This window comes from Periplaneta americana, chromosome 12 (assembly GCF_040183065.1).
Source record: "Periplaneta americana isolate PAMFEO1 chromosome 12, P.americana_PAMFEO1_priV1, whole genome shotgun sequence".
NCBI classification, from domain to species: Eukaryota; Metazoa; Arthropoda; class Insecta; order Blattodea; family Blattidae; genus Periplaneta; species Periplaneta americana.
The window spans coordinates 85417612-85435537 of record NC_091128.1 but is presented as its reverse complement, the minus strand read 5'-3'; the positions used below and the strand labels follow the sequence as shown (position 1 = coordinate 85435537).

The window sequence follows — 17926 nt, the reverse complement described above, 5'->3', positions numbered from 1 at the left end:
GAAATGATAGATTAAAAGTAAATTAATGTTAAATGTTACTACAACCTTCAGTCCAGTAAACCAATGAAATGGAATGGAATTTCGGGAGAGGGTACTATGACCAAGCACTGCGACCTTTCAAGATCTGTTGCTAAATGTATTCCCAAACCCACACCATCCGACTACACTAAGGTTCGCTGCATACTCATGTTTCAAGCAGACAACCCCCTCGTCCCTAGGCCAGCCCTCTCCATACGTCGCCAGCCGGCATTCATGGAACGCTATGGAACGATGACGAAATGAAGATGTTGAAAGAATGATGTAGATACCTAATATGGGGAAACAGGAGAATCCCGAGAAAAACTCCAACTGCGACCTCGTTCACCACAAGTGTCACTATGGATTTTACAATGAAAAATTCCAGATCAGACCGGGACACAAACCCAGAACACTTGCGTTACAGACTGAAGGTCTGACCACTTAGCCACTCAGTCAATAAATCAATACTAACACAGAATGATGCACTGTTCACTATCGATATCTATTCGTTTTGAGTTGATAACACACACAATTTACCTGGTTCATCTGGCAGAGGAGCAAGATTTGGAAACGCCTCGGGTCCCCACTGCATGGGATCTACGTCTCCCAGTTCATCCAGACATGGGTAAGGGTCCAGCAGATCCTGATGCATGAGATCATCAGTTGGATCATCTAAAATGTTCTGGCTTGAATCGTCCAATAACATTGGGATCTGAAACAGGATAAATTTACTGTTCTTAAGAAACAAACACCTGAACACAAAGAGCAATGTTAAACTTTTTTTAGACAAGTGACCAAATTAAAATCTAAGTTAGTAGATGTAAGTGGACCACATTTTTCCCAGGAACGTATTATTACTTTTTAGCAGGAAAAATAACAAAAATCAGTGTCTCGAAGATGAGAAATATTTTTTCATTACACATTTGCAACTAGTCAGTTATTTATCAAGTCGAAGAAGGGCGTATCAACAAATTTTGCGTTATTGAGATATTTTTAATGGACATGAGAAAGAATCGAAGTAACTACCCTGTTATGTAGACAAAGCTAGGAAATATAATTCCATACTTATATGTACCGGTATTTAATGTAAACTTGCAGTTTTATTGATACCCCCTTCCGGCATGACGACCTCGATGTGGTCAACGATATTACGAATTGTAGTTCACTTCCTTGAACTGTTATTTATTTACAAGACACAAAAATCAAATAATTTATAGGCCTCCCCAAAATAAAACAAAAGTGACAAGAAATCCATAGGATTCCTGTAAATACGGATTGTGAACATAAGAGGGTAACAACAGAGCCATTGTTTGTCTAGAGCAGCGGTTCTCAAACGTCAATGATATGGGATCCACCAAAATCTTCGACAGTTTTTTCGCGACCCACTTTATAATTAAGTTTTTATACCCATAAGTTTTACTTTATTACTCGCTATTATAATTTAACATTCTTTTATGTTATTTTGTCTCCTATACATTAGGATTAATATAATAGGAAGTTACTTATTGCCTTAACACACTATCAATAAATTAATACTCATATTTTAATAATAAAGATAAGACAGAGAATTCAAATGAGATGTGTTATGAATATTGCATAAAACGCAATAAAACATCAAGATATAGGATAGACTGTATAGTTATTGACACATTAAGCACTTTTCTTTACATTTCTCTTCTGCAATTCTTTATTTTCAGTAACTAAGGTGTTTTACATTTTGTTACTAGTTCTAAAGAACTCCTATGTTATCTAGGGTGAGTCAGATATTTTCAAATACACTTTAATGGTCATTAATTGATTAATAAATAAAAAATTACAAGAAAGTATAATTATTGACACTTATTAGATAGATATTAACACCTTTGATACAGTTGTTGACACAGAAGTATTTTATTTACATCCAGACCTAGCCTAGCTATTTTTAAGTCCACTTTTACACAAAATGAAATTAAGGATATTTATACTACATTACACTTACAGTACATAATAAATTATGTAGTCTATCCACATAAAGGTCAACAACTGGTTATGAGAAATGAACAAAGAATCCTACATACGATCATGTATAATATCATCCATAAATGTTTTACAATGGTCACAAAAGTGAATACTACTGTCGGAATTTGATGTTGAAGGGAGATTTGAGAAACATTTGTCATGAAACAATTTTTCACAGAAGTCACACTTTCTTCCATCATTCTTTACATCTGCTGCACATTTAAAACATAGTCCATCTAAAGTGGGTCTTTGTTTTTTCTCTGAAATATTGAATACAATATCATTTTGGTTTGTCAAATTCTGAAATTTCGTTGTAGCTTCATCAGAGAAAAGTTGTCTCCTGACTACCTTAGTTTTTTCCTGTATCTGATTCGCAGTTTCATTTTTTTCTGTAGAATTTCATTCTATTTTAGCTAATTATTTTTACTTTCTTCCACCCGATTTTTAGTTACAGTCTTCTTTACGTTTTGTTTCTGTTAACCTTTGTTCTCTTTTCGGACTGCTTTACTTATTTCTTTTTGTTTTTTTCTTCTTTCTTTTCTTCTCTTTTTCTCTTCCTTTCCAATTTCTCTTTTTCTAATGTAAGCTTCTTCTTTTCTTCCTCATTGTGTAACTCCTGCCATTTATCTGAAGTCAGTACAAAAGGCATTCTTTCAATATTTCTTTTCCCCTTCCTCTTAGGGGTATTTGGTCACACAAGAATATCTTACAGTGGTGATTTACCCTGGTTATTTTGTGTTGGTAGATTATTATCAACCAAAGCTGGGTTATCATTTACACATCTCTGAATTGATTTGATTCACCTATTGATTGATTTGCATCTGAGATGTACTTTTCCTCTTCGAGTACAGAAACATTATCTTCCTCTTGAGTCAAATTTCTTTCTTTGTTTCCATCATTTTCTGCTGGTAATTGTGTTTCCAACATTTCAGTCCGACTTTCATGGGAAGATACTAGCTCCATCCATATTGTAAACAACATTTTAGACTCTTCATTCTTCCAAGTACAGATCTTGTTGTTTCTGTCTACAGACTCAAATTTTGAAAGCAAATCTTGACCAATAATTTGCTTGAATCTGTTGTATGTGAGAACAGAGTTGGATATTCTCTGTTAATTGGTATCTCTACTAGGTAAATCATTTCCATTGGCTTTTATTTTATTGCTGTCACCCAAACATGTTGAATAATCTATAGCATTGCTATCCCAAGGATATAGGCCACAAGCTCTGAAACCTTTCTGCAATGTTTCAGCCTTTATTTGTGTCTTCACCACTTTCTCCAGGATTGCAGCAAAGAATTCCTTAGTCAATGCTTGTGATGGGTGTGCCCTTCGCCGTTCTAACACAACAGACTTCCATCCACACTTACGGGGAAAGAAAGCAGATACATCTGCTGGCTGTATGATTCTCGTAGAATTTGGTTACAGGGCAATCAGTTCACTCAACTGATATGTGAGATGAGTTTTATGCCCATTCTTTACAGCGTCTACAGCAGTCTTCAATGCTTCAGAAGAGTACCAATGTTTCTGTTTATTCATATTAGGCCTAGGCCTGCCTAGGCGTGAATAAGAATAAGATAGTTGTTGACACATAACACACAGTTATTGACACCCAATGACAATAACTGTAAGAAGTGAAATTAGCACTTCTAAAATCCGTATTATGGTTTCATTATGGCAATATCTATAAAATTCCGTTAAAATTCTAGCTGTAAATACATTTCTCAAAAATACAGTTGTTGACATAGGGTGTCAGTGACTGAGTTTAATAGATATAAGGTTGCAGTTATTGCCACTATTGTCACAATATAGTTAATAAAAGTGGTAGAAATAGTTTTAATATATTAGGTAGTTTCATTATCATAATACTAATTGAAATTATGTCTTACCTGATACTAATATGTACGCAGACACACAAAGAATAAATGTAAAATTGTAAATGCTTAAGAAAATATTTAAAATATGCACTCATTTTTACACGCCCTATGAAAGTTGAGAATTATTCCACAATGCAACCAACTATTTAAAACGAATCACCAGTGTTGTTTTAGGATTTAAATGTACCATCAGATAATGAAAGTACCTTCTTTCTCTTTGCAGTAGGAACCTTATTATGTACACAAGAATTGAAAAGTGTCGATAACTGTAACAGTGTCAATAACTACACAGTCTACCCTATATTAAAAAGAAATTAACATGAATGTTATCTGCAACACTTTGCTTTCAATCAGTAAGTCTATATCAGGATTGAAGGCTGTAAGTTTCAATCTCAAATCACTTTCTACTAAAAATAAAAATTTGTTTCTGTGTCCAGACATACTGACTTTTATAGATGATTTGGTTTTGCTAGCCACTTCAGAAGATGATTTACATCGATCAGTCTATAGTTTATATCCACGGAAAAACAAAATAATGGCATTCTGCGGCAAAGAATCTGTACGGAACAAAATTTGTATAAATGGTAACATTTTAGAAAGGGTTAATGAATTTAATTATCTTGGTTTCAAGGTTTCCTTTCTACCTCATCTAGATATCTCACAAAAAAATTTAAATTCAATAAATCTGCAGGCATTATCAACAGTATAATGAAACCTTCTTCAGTCCAAAAATATACTCGCACTCGTCTGTACAAGATCATAGCAAGACCTGTCCTTTGTTATGGCAGCGAAGCTTGGGCCTTACGAAAAAGCGATGAAAATAGAATTACTGCCAGTGAAGTGAAGTTTATGCTCCGAACAGCAGGATACACTAAATAGGATCATAAAAGAAATGAAGACATCCTACAAGAACTGGGAATGGAACCTATACTGCAGTATATTCATCAATATCAAGGCAACTGGCTTCACCATGTCAAGCATATGCCTAGAACAAGGATACCTCGAGAGATCTTGAATTACAGACCCACAGGAAAAAGATCACTGGGTCGCCCTTTTAGGACTGTTAGGAAGATAAGGATGATAATGATTTATTTTGCAAGTACTCCAAAGTTGAAAAGACAAACTCAAAAATATTTTCTTGAAAAAACTCATGAAGTGCCTTAAAGCAATTTTCGATGCTTCTGAATATACACTTTTCATTTTAATCAAAATGAGACTCATTAAACTCTGGTTTTAGCCAGGAGTGACATGATAGTTCTAGCAGGAAAATCTTCCTTTGTTGATGTTCGGTTCAATTTGTTATGTTCATAAAATAACCTTTTATTCATTGTTTTGTCTCGTTTATCAAAGGCTGGACACTAAAGGTTGAAGATGATCTCTGATAGATTTTGAGGCATCTGCATCAACTGTCATTCCAAATGAGTTCAAGAAATCTTACCGAAACGCAAAAATGCCAAATACCACGTCTTTCCTTCTGCTGATATTTTTCACTTCACGAGTTGAAAGAACTATTTTATTATAATGTTAATTCTCAAAAATACTGTAAGACATTTACTTTCAATCGATGTTTAAACTGACTGAACATTATTTGTTAACCAGCTAGTTTCCATACTTAGCACAGTAGGTTAATATTATTTGATTTCTGACTGATGTTGTCTCGCAACCCACAAAAACTTCCACACTTTGGGAACCGCTGGCCTATAAGTAGTAATTGTTTCGAGTTGTTAGACATAACAAGACCAACAGAATAGGCGACCCTTTGGTCATACATTTTTCCTCTAACAATAAAACCTGTATGTAGTTCCGAAATGTTGGAAATGTCAAGTTCCAGGACATGGTAAATATCCAAAAGTCTATTATTTCTGTTCACAATCACCGTGAAAGTCTGAAACTGCAGATAGAACCAATTTCAAGTAAATCGTAGTAACTCTTTGATTTCTAGTAAAATTATCGTATTTCGAACATTAATTGCAATGAAATCGACTGACATATATTGAGTATGAATAAAAAATGTAAGATAAATAGCTGGAAGTTTCGTAATTTTAGTGGCTATTTCCGATACGGCTCATCCCTTGGCAACACAGTATAGACTGTGACGGAAAGACTTACAGGTGAATCCATTTCGATGCGAAAGCTCGTTCTCTTACGTCATCTGGATTGCATTCTCATCCAAGACGCGATATCCCAGCACGACCAAGACGATTCCGTTAAACATCTTGTCATAACTCCTATGATAGTGAATCAATGGCACTGGCATTTTTATGAATGATAGGTCAATGTTTAAGAAAAGCATAGAAAAAATTCGAAATCAAAATCGTTTTTAAAAAGTTACAAAAAATACTAACTTCGGAATGATCTGTTCAAAATATACATTTACGTCTTCAAAAGTTGGTTACCCGCAAACTTTTTATTATTTTTTTTAACCTTAAACAGGGGATCAAAGTGAGAGAAATGTTGAAAATGAACGAAAATTATTTTTAAAAGCTGCCACTATTCAAAATCTTTACTGGTTTCCGAGTTACGGAATAAAACAAAAGTTTTCGCTTGGTGGAGAACTCAAGGCTCAACCTTTCACTGTTCACCAAGCAGGAGATCAACCGTGAAAGGAATGTGCTTACTATTGCGTCATCTATTGGAACGAAGTAGATAGATAATATTACCGTTATAACGTCAGTTTAAAAACCATGCGCTCTCCTGCATATGTTATTTCCTGTATGGAGAGATTAAAAGACCAAGAGATTAACAGTGATCTAATTTTGTAACTAGGGTAGTATCAACATGTGTGTACCAATGTTATTGTTTGTGCTGTGAGAGCTAGCCAATACAGATACGTGTACTCACGTGTGTGACCTTATGTTATGACATCAACATTCATTCATAGCATTACCCCGCTTCGTCTCACTCCCCAGAGACTTTCTCGTGGTTGGAGTACGGTATCTGATAAAAGAGAAGGAACTGTGGCTGTGGCTTCTTACAGAAATCTTCGCACTGATTTCAAATCCATTTACAAAATGTTCCCATTTTTTTTTAGTTAATCGTGAGTTTTGAATTTTAAAATAAAATTAATTAAAGTAAATGTAAGTAGTATTCCCACCATGGTACAGATAGTGTTATCATTATCAATCATTACATGATAAAGGAACTGAATAGTTGCGAAACAGTCAACACGTGAGAAAGTATGCATCACCTCTGTGTGTGACACTCCTTATTTTGTTTACTATCATTCAGAGGAGAGGGAGTAGTAGGCACAATTAACCGAGAAATTATCATTAGATATTATGATTGCACATTAATCATGTTACTTATTCGGATTGGAATTTGTGGTGAACGAAAAATCTGTAATGAAACGGTCTTCCTAGGCGTTGTATGCCAACATACCACCATTTCTCCATAATACATAATCATACTTATCATCAGGGCAGTAGCAACAAGAAACGTCTACACTATATATCATCTTCCCTAGCAAACCAAGATCCCTACGGCGAATATTCTACAACGCAAGCAACCACAAAATGACCTGGAGTTGGCGCCAATATATGAGTATTCCGATATGATTCATACATCAAACAAGCAGGCTCTTAAAATTTTTAGTATCATTATGCAACTGAAAGCTGACTTTGCTTGTATTTATGACATACAGGAAAGGGAAACTCAGTGACGTAACAGCTATAATTAAAAATGTTATCTTCTAACCTTCAATTTATCTAATTGTGTTATATATTTGAGAAGGAAAATCGTATTTCTTTTGACATTTATAACCAACTACCATAATTAAAAAATATTTATTATTATATCCATTGTTCATGACATGATATGGCATAAATCAAATTATATATAAACATTAAAATTAACCGAATAATAACAGCAAATAGAAATTCTCAAATTAAATGACAAAGAGTTACATATAGCAGTTTTCGAAAACTCATATACACTATAAAAACAATTTTTAAATAAAAATTTGCGTAAAGAATTTCTTGTTACGTAATAAAGTCATTATTTTAGCCGAGTAAATTATTAAACATTCTTACTATGCTTGAAACGATCCTTATATAAACTATAACTACAATTAATATCGAAAAGATTTTCCTTCTTATTTGTGTCATATTTCCAATGTCTAAATTTGTTGCAAACTGACTCAAATTTGTTAGTATAAACACTAAATTTTAATAAACATAATATACTGTAGAGACAATTAAATGATCCTCTCTTATAATTTTAATGTTTTCCTTTTATAATTTAAAAACGGATTCATTATCTGATGAATTATAAAAAAAAGTGGAAATGAAAATAATACAAAATCAGAATGCATTATAATGCTAATTCTTTTAATCAATGGCAAAACAAAGTATATTTCATTCGATTTTTTAATGTCTCAATATCTGTAAATCAACGGCCATATATGTATCATATTGAAAATATTGGTTCTACTTCAAATGTATAAACAATTTTAGATTTCTATCAAAGAATGGAATTCTCAGGGAAGCAGAAGATGGGGGAAGATGGGATCCTACGGGAAGCAGAAGATGGGGAAGATGGAATCCTAAGAGAAGCAGAAGACGAGAAAGATGGAATCCTCCAGGAAGCAGATGATGGGGATGGTGGAATCCTCAGGGAAGCAGAAGACGGGGAAGATGGAATCCTCTCGGAAGTAGAAGACAGGAAATATGGAATCCTCCGGGAAGCAGAAGGCGGAAAAGATGGAATCCTCTGGGAAGCAGAAGACAGAGAATACAGAATTCTCCGGAAAGCAGAAGACGGGGAAAATGATGGAATCCTCTGGGAAACAGAAGGCAGGGAATATGGAATCCTCCTTGAAGCAGAAGACAGGGAAGATAAATCTTCCGGGAAGCAGAAGACAGGGAAGATAAATCTTCCGGGAAGCAGAAGACAGGGAAGATGGAATCCTCCGGGAAGCAGAAGATAGGGAAGATGGAATCCTCTGGGAAGCAGAAGATGGGAAGTCCGAAAAAACACATGAAGAAGAACAATGAAAACGAATTGAAAATTACAATTAGGAGATGGAGACAGATTAAACATTTATTTCAAAATACAATAGCATACACTGGAGAAATTTTGTAACGGCCTTATTTTTCACATAGAAATGAAAGAATTGTGGTGGTGATGATGGTGATGGTTGTTGTGGTGGTGGTGGTGGTGGTGGTAGTGATGATCTAATTAATAACTCATCATATACCAATATGCCGTATTCAATAATAATAATAATAATAATAATAATAATAATAATAATAATAATAATAATTTCCAGCCACCGGCGTAGCTCAATCAGCAGGCGCGTTTGCTTTTAATCTGAAGGTACCCTCGGGAGTGGGTTCGATTCCCGTTTGAGCTGATTACCTGTTTGAATTTTTCGAGGTTTTTCCAAATGTAAAGCGAATGTCAGGTAATCTATGGCGAATCCTCTGCTTCGTTTTGCCAAATACTATCTCGCTATCACCAATTCCATCAACGATAAATAATCTAATAGTTTATACAGCGTCATCAAATAATCAACAAAAATGTCCGTTGGTGCACTTGTTTTTTCACTAACTCTCGTTTCAATAGACAAAGGTGAACTTCAGTGAGCTATGTTTATCATATATTTCTGATTATGACACATTAAGTCTTGCTAAATAATAATCGGACGCCGCTGCATGTAGGTCTATCAATAGCACTGCATTCTACATTAACAAATACGTATTTTATGTAGAATTACACCTGTTTCCGATATCACCATAGGCAAAATTTGCACATTACTTATTTTTCAGAGCTGTGTAATCCAGTTAGTTTTGTATTTATTAGTTTCTTTTCGTCAAAATAGATTTAGTTTTTAATTGATTGTGAAGTGTTTATTACGTTTGTGATCCTGCCATGTGTACTTTTTCTATTTTCCTTAAACATTTCATTTGTGCTGCTGTGATTCTTGATTTCTTTCGATGTTTGAAAATCCAGATTTCGCAACCATACAGAAATGTAGGTACTGCTAATGTGTTATACTCGTATATCATTTTAACTTGGCCAAGGACGATGGATTTGAAAAGCCGATAAAATCCTTAGCGTAACTTCCTCCGAGACAAAAAAACTGGGAGACCTGTGTCGTAGATTTAAGGATCGTGAAAGAACCTTGTACCTGATAAATGGCTCCAAGTACAGTAAAATATTATGTCGCTATTTCTCACTCACATCGAAATGTGGATTATTATTATTATTATTATTATTATTATTATTATTATTATTATTAATTTACTTTTCATTGCACTTTCTACACAATATGACATCGAATTGGTGAATTTAATTTGTTTGGTTGACGTGCCTGAAAAGCACCTCAAAATGTGCCAACCTAACAGCTACAAAATAACTATTGTGATATCTATAACATGCTACATTTTATGGAAGTAGTGCCGGTAGTGAAGTGAACCTAATAGTTACAAAATCATTAAATTTAAGCAGGTAATCAAGTAAAGGGGGGAAAATATTAAATTTGCAACTTAGGATCTCATGTTACATTGAACCGAATATATTATAATGGGCCCGTAGCAGTGGCTAAATTTTCCACTCTCAACTCCTAATCCATACCAGACAAACACAAGTTACACTGCTTATATTAGTTTCATATAACTATATTATTAGGTTTGTGACTTAATTAAAAATATTTTGATATATGCGTAGAAAAGACAGTACTGCGTTATGCTTAATTTCGATGAGATTGATACCACAAAGCTTTTATTTCCTTTTAGACAATTCCTGACAAGTTCCCTGTTTCTTTATTGATGTTGTAAAGTGACAAGATTAGCAAAACAAATTTAAGAAGACAGACCGACATCAAGGATATAGAAGCACGTGTTTAACGGGTGAAATGGAAATGAGGAAGGCATATGGCGAGACTAGCTTAACTTATGATGGATGGACGTACAGTACAATGCAGAATCCAAGTATAAGAATGAAAAGTTAGACTTCAAGATAATGACGTGGATAACAATGATTGCAGGTAAAAAAAAAAATGGAATAAACCGAAAAAAGACATTACTATTCTGGTATCCGACGTTCATGAAGGTTTAGACATGAAATATGAAGGGAATGATCATTTCGAATAGCCTATGCCTATAGTAACATGAAAATACTGAAATACAAGATTAGGCCTACTTTTACTATACATAATGGCAGTCGTAGTGTTACTTTATTTATCGACGCCTTCTGATTCAGAGATTATTCAGCGTCAAAATTCAATGTGGGCGAGAAAAATTGTAAATTATGTTTTATTTAACGACGCTCGCAACTGCCGAGGTTATATCAGCGTCGCCGGTGTGCCGGAATTTTGTCCCGCAGGAATTCTTTTACACGCCGATGAATCTACTGACATGAGCCTGTTGCATTTAAGCACACTCTACCGACTGCGCAACTAAGGCCGACTATGTGGGCGAGAAGTAGCTGACAAATTCCTCTGGGGTTCTCTATCAGGAACAGGTTTCTTTAATATGTCGTATATCTACGACATAGACTTCGCGGGTTTACTTCCCTCCCGAAGGAAACTATGCTTTTATAGCCCTTTACCTCGGCCCCAGCCCCAATCTCTGAAGTTACGGCTAGTGTGATAACCGTTAAACAAAAGAGGACAATATTTTACATATAATACACAATCCCCTCCTTTTTTCTTCTTCCGTTTCCGCTCTTCAGCGGTTGCGTCTACTGCTTTTTCCCCTTAGGCACAATTCATGCAATGTAATCCATATGAAATCAGGTACTAAAGGATGTTTTGCTGACAATTCAGCCTAGCCTTTGAACACTCACCTCCTTACCGGAAACTGCGCACTTGCTTGCCGAGAAATGATGCATATCCGATCTAATGGAGCGAAGTGACAAAAGAAAACTTTATCTACACTACACCAGGCGTTCTCAATCTGGTGCTCGCGAGCACCATGGTGCTCTTTTAATTATATTTGGTGCTCTCGTTATGCGAGTAAAAATGTGCTCGCGAGCACGAACGTTCCTGAGTGCCTTTTTCAATACAAACTTTGTTGTACAAGCCAGAACAAATAGTGTTCATATCCATCCATTATACCAGTGGTCGCCAGCACTCGCTGAAATGGGTAAAGGGTAAGGAGTGTATCATAATAGGCACCGTCGTGCAGAAGGGAGAGGCAGAAAGCATACCCGCCAGCAGCCACGAATGCACGCTACTGCAATGTCTTTTCTGCGGGTAAGAGACGCTAGCCCGAGGGTGAACTATGCTGATGACCACTGCATTAGACTATTTTAGTGACTTGATAGGTCTACTTAAATTTCATGGTGCATAACCCCTTTCAATTCAGTGTGGACATAGAAAAACCAAGATTATTCAAGATAATAATATGGCTACTCGTGAGGAACCTGAATTGATAGATTTCCAGTCCTCGTTACAGCTGAAATATTTGTTTTAAAAGGAGAAATTCGTAGCCTTTGGGAAGCAGAAGATACAAAAAAGATTCCAAATTCTACAGGTTGTCTCAAAATGTCTAGCTTAGTTCGGGACGACCTAGCTGTACAAAAGACTTTCTCATTTATGAAATACCTGAAGAACGAAACACGATCATGATTAATTGATTCCCATCTAAGAGACTTCTCTTTGGACTACTAAAATTTTGAATAACAAACATGTTCAAGGCCCTATGGCCTTAACTCTGCCAGTAGGCCTATAAATAAAGAATTATTATTATTATTATTATTATTATTATTATTATTATTATCATCATCATCATCATCCTGATGAGGATTTTAAAATTTTATATACTATTTGTTATTTAATTTATGCAATCATATTATATTAAACTCTTCGACTTCATGGTGCTCGCTCATTTAGTATTATATGTGGACGGTGCTCACAATCTTAAAAAGGTTGAGAACCTCTGCTCTACACCTTGTAAAATGCGGAACACCCTTCCTATACCAAATGAATTACTGGACTAGCTCATCAAGTCAGCAAAATTCGAGCTGTCCCTTCACAATGCAATATACCTTTATTATTTCACGACTTTGGGGCTTTACTTATTTATACTCCCAAAATGTTGAAACTTGATATTTACCACTGCGAAAACAACACAGACTTCCTTTCCTTTTCTTCTTTTTGACGTAAAACGCCTACATTCGACTACATGGAGATAAACATTCTAACGTTTTGACATGAAATATTTACTCTAAAGTCGCTCACGGTACCATGGGAACAGAAGTGTAAGAAGAACTTCGTGCCTCGCGGCTTTCCACGCGGTCCGTCTCGCTTCGTTGCATTACTTAATTTTTGATAGGCTGTACACATCCTGCCTGTAGTAGTATTTATTTCCATCTTTACCTAACCTATAAAATTACATAATTACTAAGAAAAAAGACATTTCACGCAATGCAAGAGATTTCATAAATATATAGGCTATAGACTATAGGTTATGTTTTTTTTTACATTTACAACACTGGTACATACTATTATTTTACATATATACACTGTGTCAGTAAGTCATGGTGCTGTCATAATTATGTAATGCACTGAAATACGATGAAAATGTGACATCGCCACTAAATGAAAGAATCGAAAGGACGATATTTTACATAACATAATACACAATCCCCGTTTTTTTTCTTCTTCTGTTTCCGCTCTTTAGTAGTTGCGGTTACCATAGTTACCTGTCGCTCAATGGTTAAAGGTTTCTTCATCAAGTTTATTTTCATACGCTTTAACATCTATGGTCATATCGCGTGTGTAGGAGCTTTCGATATACCAGTAAGCAGTTTACATTGTTGAATAATTCCAGTTTCTATTGTAGCGTGTTACACTCGTAGATAGCTAGCTGTGTTCATGTAGTAACTAGTGCTGTTGATCGATCAAAATATTTAATCGATTAACTATTTGAATTTAATTGATTAATCGATAGATTAATCGAGTTCTGATCGAGATGAAAAATGTTTTAATATACTGTAATACACAATTATTGTTAAATTTAACTTGTGTTCTGTGATAAGCGTAAGTATTAAATTAATGTTGTATATATATATATATATATATATATATATATATATATATATATTGATTGTATCATTATATTACAAAACAACTATTTTAATTACTTACTAACATATTTATTATGAGGCTTATAATTTATTGTGTCAATTTCTCCGGGAATTTTTGAGACAAACATAAATAACAAAAAGTATGAAGACTCACCTAGTTAATACTGCTTCATCCATGATTTTAAACATGTGAGTGCATTCACATGCTCCGAATTAAGTGCAGCTCTACGTTTAGTAACAATGTTTCCTGCATCACTAAACACGAAAAAACTTTTTTTGTCAAGCATTTCTCCACGATCGTTCAATTTAAATCCAAATGTTTCACCGAGTTTATCTCTCAAATTCTAATATGATATAAATGACATAATGGAGTTTACACTTTCCACAAACCACAGAAAACTGATTTTTTTTTTTCCTTTATCAAACTAAACACAACCTTCATATACAAACTCGGTACAGAAACTGCAACTGCAAAACTACTGTATAGCGGTCGAAACAGAAGACTGGCCCCTATTGTAATCGAATTACAGGTTTTAGAAACAGAAGAAGGTAGTTACGCTTTCACTTGCACACAGTGTAGACATAGCTATTTTATAAGGGATGAGGGAGACGAATCCCAGAAAAGTATGTATTTCATATGCTAGGAAGAAGAGCTGACAACAAGGTGGAAGTTTTCTTGGAAAACCATAAAACTTAAGAGTTTCGCATTGTTTTTCAACTTTCAATGGAGGTAGACTAGGTCACTGTCCTCATATCTCTATCTCTTTCTGAAGTGTTTGTGCAAAGAATTTATCTACGCTACCTGGTTTATAATTAAAAAATAACAGTACTATTGTGCTTTTAAGTTAGCAATTTCCGAGAGAGAAATATTGTCGGAATTTTTAGTATGAGTTTGTGTTAACAAAATAATAATTAATATCAATTACAACCGATTAGTTTTGATCGATTAATCGGTTAAATCCCACAACACTATTATTTACGAGGGAGAAGAGAGTTCTGTGGCAAATAAGTAGACAGGTATAGACTGTTTAATAGCCGGTTTCTCGAAAGATGGAACAAATGGCTCCTTACTCAATTAGTTACCAATCCTTGAAGTTACTAGTTCCGTAATTTTACTCTCGGGTTCTCGAAAGTTTTGTTTACCAATAAATTAGCTTACAAAGGATTTAACAAACGGAGGACGTAGTTCTACTATATTCAGGTAGATGAAATTAGTGCGCGGACATTAATTCGGGAATCCAGATATTAACACAAACTAAAAGTTGTACGAGTACAAAATCTAAACACTATAAGTACTTGGTCAGTTGCCTCAAAGTATATAACTCTTCTGCGTAATAGATTACATGATAAGACTTTTTCTCGGGGTACTCCCGTTTCTCTCTTTCATTGCACCAACACTCTCCACGTCCCCCTTATCTAATCTATCATCTGAAATAGTAAAAATAAGCTGCGATGAAACATAGTTGTAAAGTTTTTGAAAATATTTCAAACAATTTGTACCCTATACCGGACAAGTATAACGCAGAACTCACTGCTATGCTTCCTATGAGGTTTTCATTGTACCTCGGTTCGGACTCCCACTCTAAACTATGGGCATTCTGGCACACTGTATTAATTTTCAGAAATGTTCCCATTGTTTTTACCGAAATATTTTGTAACAGGGAAATGACAAATATTACAGAAGCGGAACAAAATTTATAACGCTAACCAGAATAAAAAAAAAACACTTTTTGGATCCCTATATTACTTTTTGTTTCATGTGCAGCATCCTCGGAACCTGATGAATTAGGATTTGAAGTTTCTTCTTTTATTTGAAAAGATGTGTCTGTTAGTTTCTGGCTCACTCACATCAGATCCACCACACACATTTCTTAGCGCCTCGCACCCTATCTCACACTGCACAGCTTTGTTTATATTAAGGTCATGCGACTTTTTTTCAGCCTCTTCGAGAACTACACACACGTCAATATTTTCAGCTATAGGTGCATCACTGCAACTTGCTATTGCTTCTTCGACGACCTTCTTTCGTTTATAAGCAGAGGAGCGCGTAGTCTCAGAACTGTCTTGGGGAGATTCTCCTTTCAAAAATAGGGAAGGGACAGCAGTTTTCTTCAGTTTCATACGAGTCCTATTGTTTTTCATTAAACGTCTTTTTAGTAGAGACGATTCTTCGAAATCAGTTTCATGAAAATGATTGGAACACACAACAGCAGTTTTCGATGGTACAAAACCTTTTCTGTTGATTTTCTTCACCCATGCTTTAAATCTTTGCGGTGATTTTTCTCTGTTCGGAAATATATGAAACGATACCCCTTCTCCATGTTCTACTTTCGCTGTTCCTTCTGAACACGAAAAAACACAACACCAAGGCATTTTAAACTGTATTACGATACAATTTCTTCTGTTTAGTCTAGTGCAGTTTAAAATCGTTCATCTAAAGGAAAATAAGTCTACAGAAAACCACAATATTGATATGTGCTGTTTTACGATTAAATGAAAACCAAAACATGACTCCACACATTCACAACTAAGTCCGAAATTCTGTTCACGTTTACTACGGCACGAGAAGATTATTTAATAGACAGCACTGCCGACTGCACTCTTCGCTCTCCCCTAATCGTCTGCTCTTCCCAAAGACGTTGTAGTTATATCTAGACACACAATTGGCGCTGGTGTCATGTACAAATTTGAAACCTCTCGCGCAGGTTCGCGCGACGCCATGTTTTGGGAGCACGAATGATTGTTTCTATAAAGCATTCAGAGTTAAGAAAATACCATTGAGTATAGAAGCGTTGTCTTAGTGGATTTCCTCCTTCACTATAATATAACTAAAGTTATTTACGTATTTTCTAACGTATAATATAAAATAACAGAAGTAAATCTAAATATTGTAACTAAGTATTGTTTTAAATATAAACGCCTTATATTGCTCATAAATAGACTTATTAGTTTATTTCTATTTCCTATGACAGAATACATGGAATATTTTTATTTATGTTTTTATATACGTTACAAAATACGTAAATAATTTATTTAAATTATATTACAAAGAGAGGGATGTCCGCTAAAAAGTCTATATACCCAATGGTATTTTCCAAACACCTAACGCACTGTAATAATAATCCTCAGTGTTTTGAGAATGAGAGGCGATATGACTCTTCTACTGCTAACATTGATTGCAATTCCCTCATTCTTACATCATTCTCAATGACACAATATTGTGAAAATGTGATTGTATTCATTGTTGGCTTAGTTGTTAAATAATTAAGAAAAATATGGTGTAATAAATCTAAAGACGCAATTTATGGTACGTAGCCTACCAGCAGTAAACAAAATCTCTTTTATTTTTTTAACGAAAGAATAATGGGAGTCTTGTCATACCATCATCTGAGATTATAGAAATATGCCGTTTATGTGAAAGAACGATTATACAGATGTTGACAGTTCAATGTCATATTACCACCCACTCTTACAACGTGTGAAAACAATGTGCTCTAGCAAGTATAACACTTGTACAATCTTTCTACACTTATAGGAACATATTTTAGAAAATGGATCCCAGATTCCTCCCAAGAATCATATTTTAAATTTGTTAAACTGACCATAAAAGTACATAAAGATCTACTGACGTAGCTCAGTGGGCTAAGGACTGTCGGTCCGGAGTCGCACTCGTTCGCGGGTTCCATTCCCGCTGATTTCCTGGTTGGGTTTTTTCTTATATCCCCAACAGTAAAGTGAATGTCAGGTAATCTATGGCGGATCCTTGGCCTCGTCTCGCCAAATATCATCTCGCTATCATCAATACCATCGATGCTAAATAGTCTAGTAGTTGATACAGTGTCATTAAATAACCAAATAAAAGAAAGTACTACATAAAGAGCAGATGTTAACACACAGCTTAAGGTTACCAGTACAACACGACTTTACATAAAAATGTTGTATGACAATATTTAACGGAGTCAATAATAATAATAATAATAATAATAATAATAATAATAATAATAATA

The 17926-nt window shown here is 34.8% G+C and overlaps 1 protein-coding gene across 2 annotated transcripts in view; it reads right to left on the bottom strand.

Moving 5' to 3' along the window:
- The window catches only part of Atf6 (bZIP_ATF6 domain-containing protein ATf6), a 178568-nt gene that overhangs the window by 49351 nt on the left and 111291 nt on the right, over window positions 1–17926 (bottom strand). For both annotated transcript variants that reach the window (XM_069841685.1, XM_069841684.1), the window contains exon 3: window positions 556–730. In XM_069841685.1, coding sequence (XP_069697786.1) covers window positions 556–730 — 175 coding nt within the window. The remainder of the gene's footprint in view (window positions 1–555; window positions 731–17926) is intronic.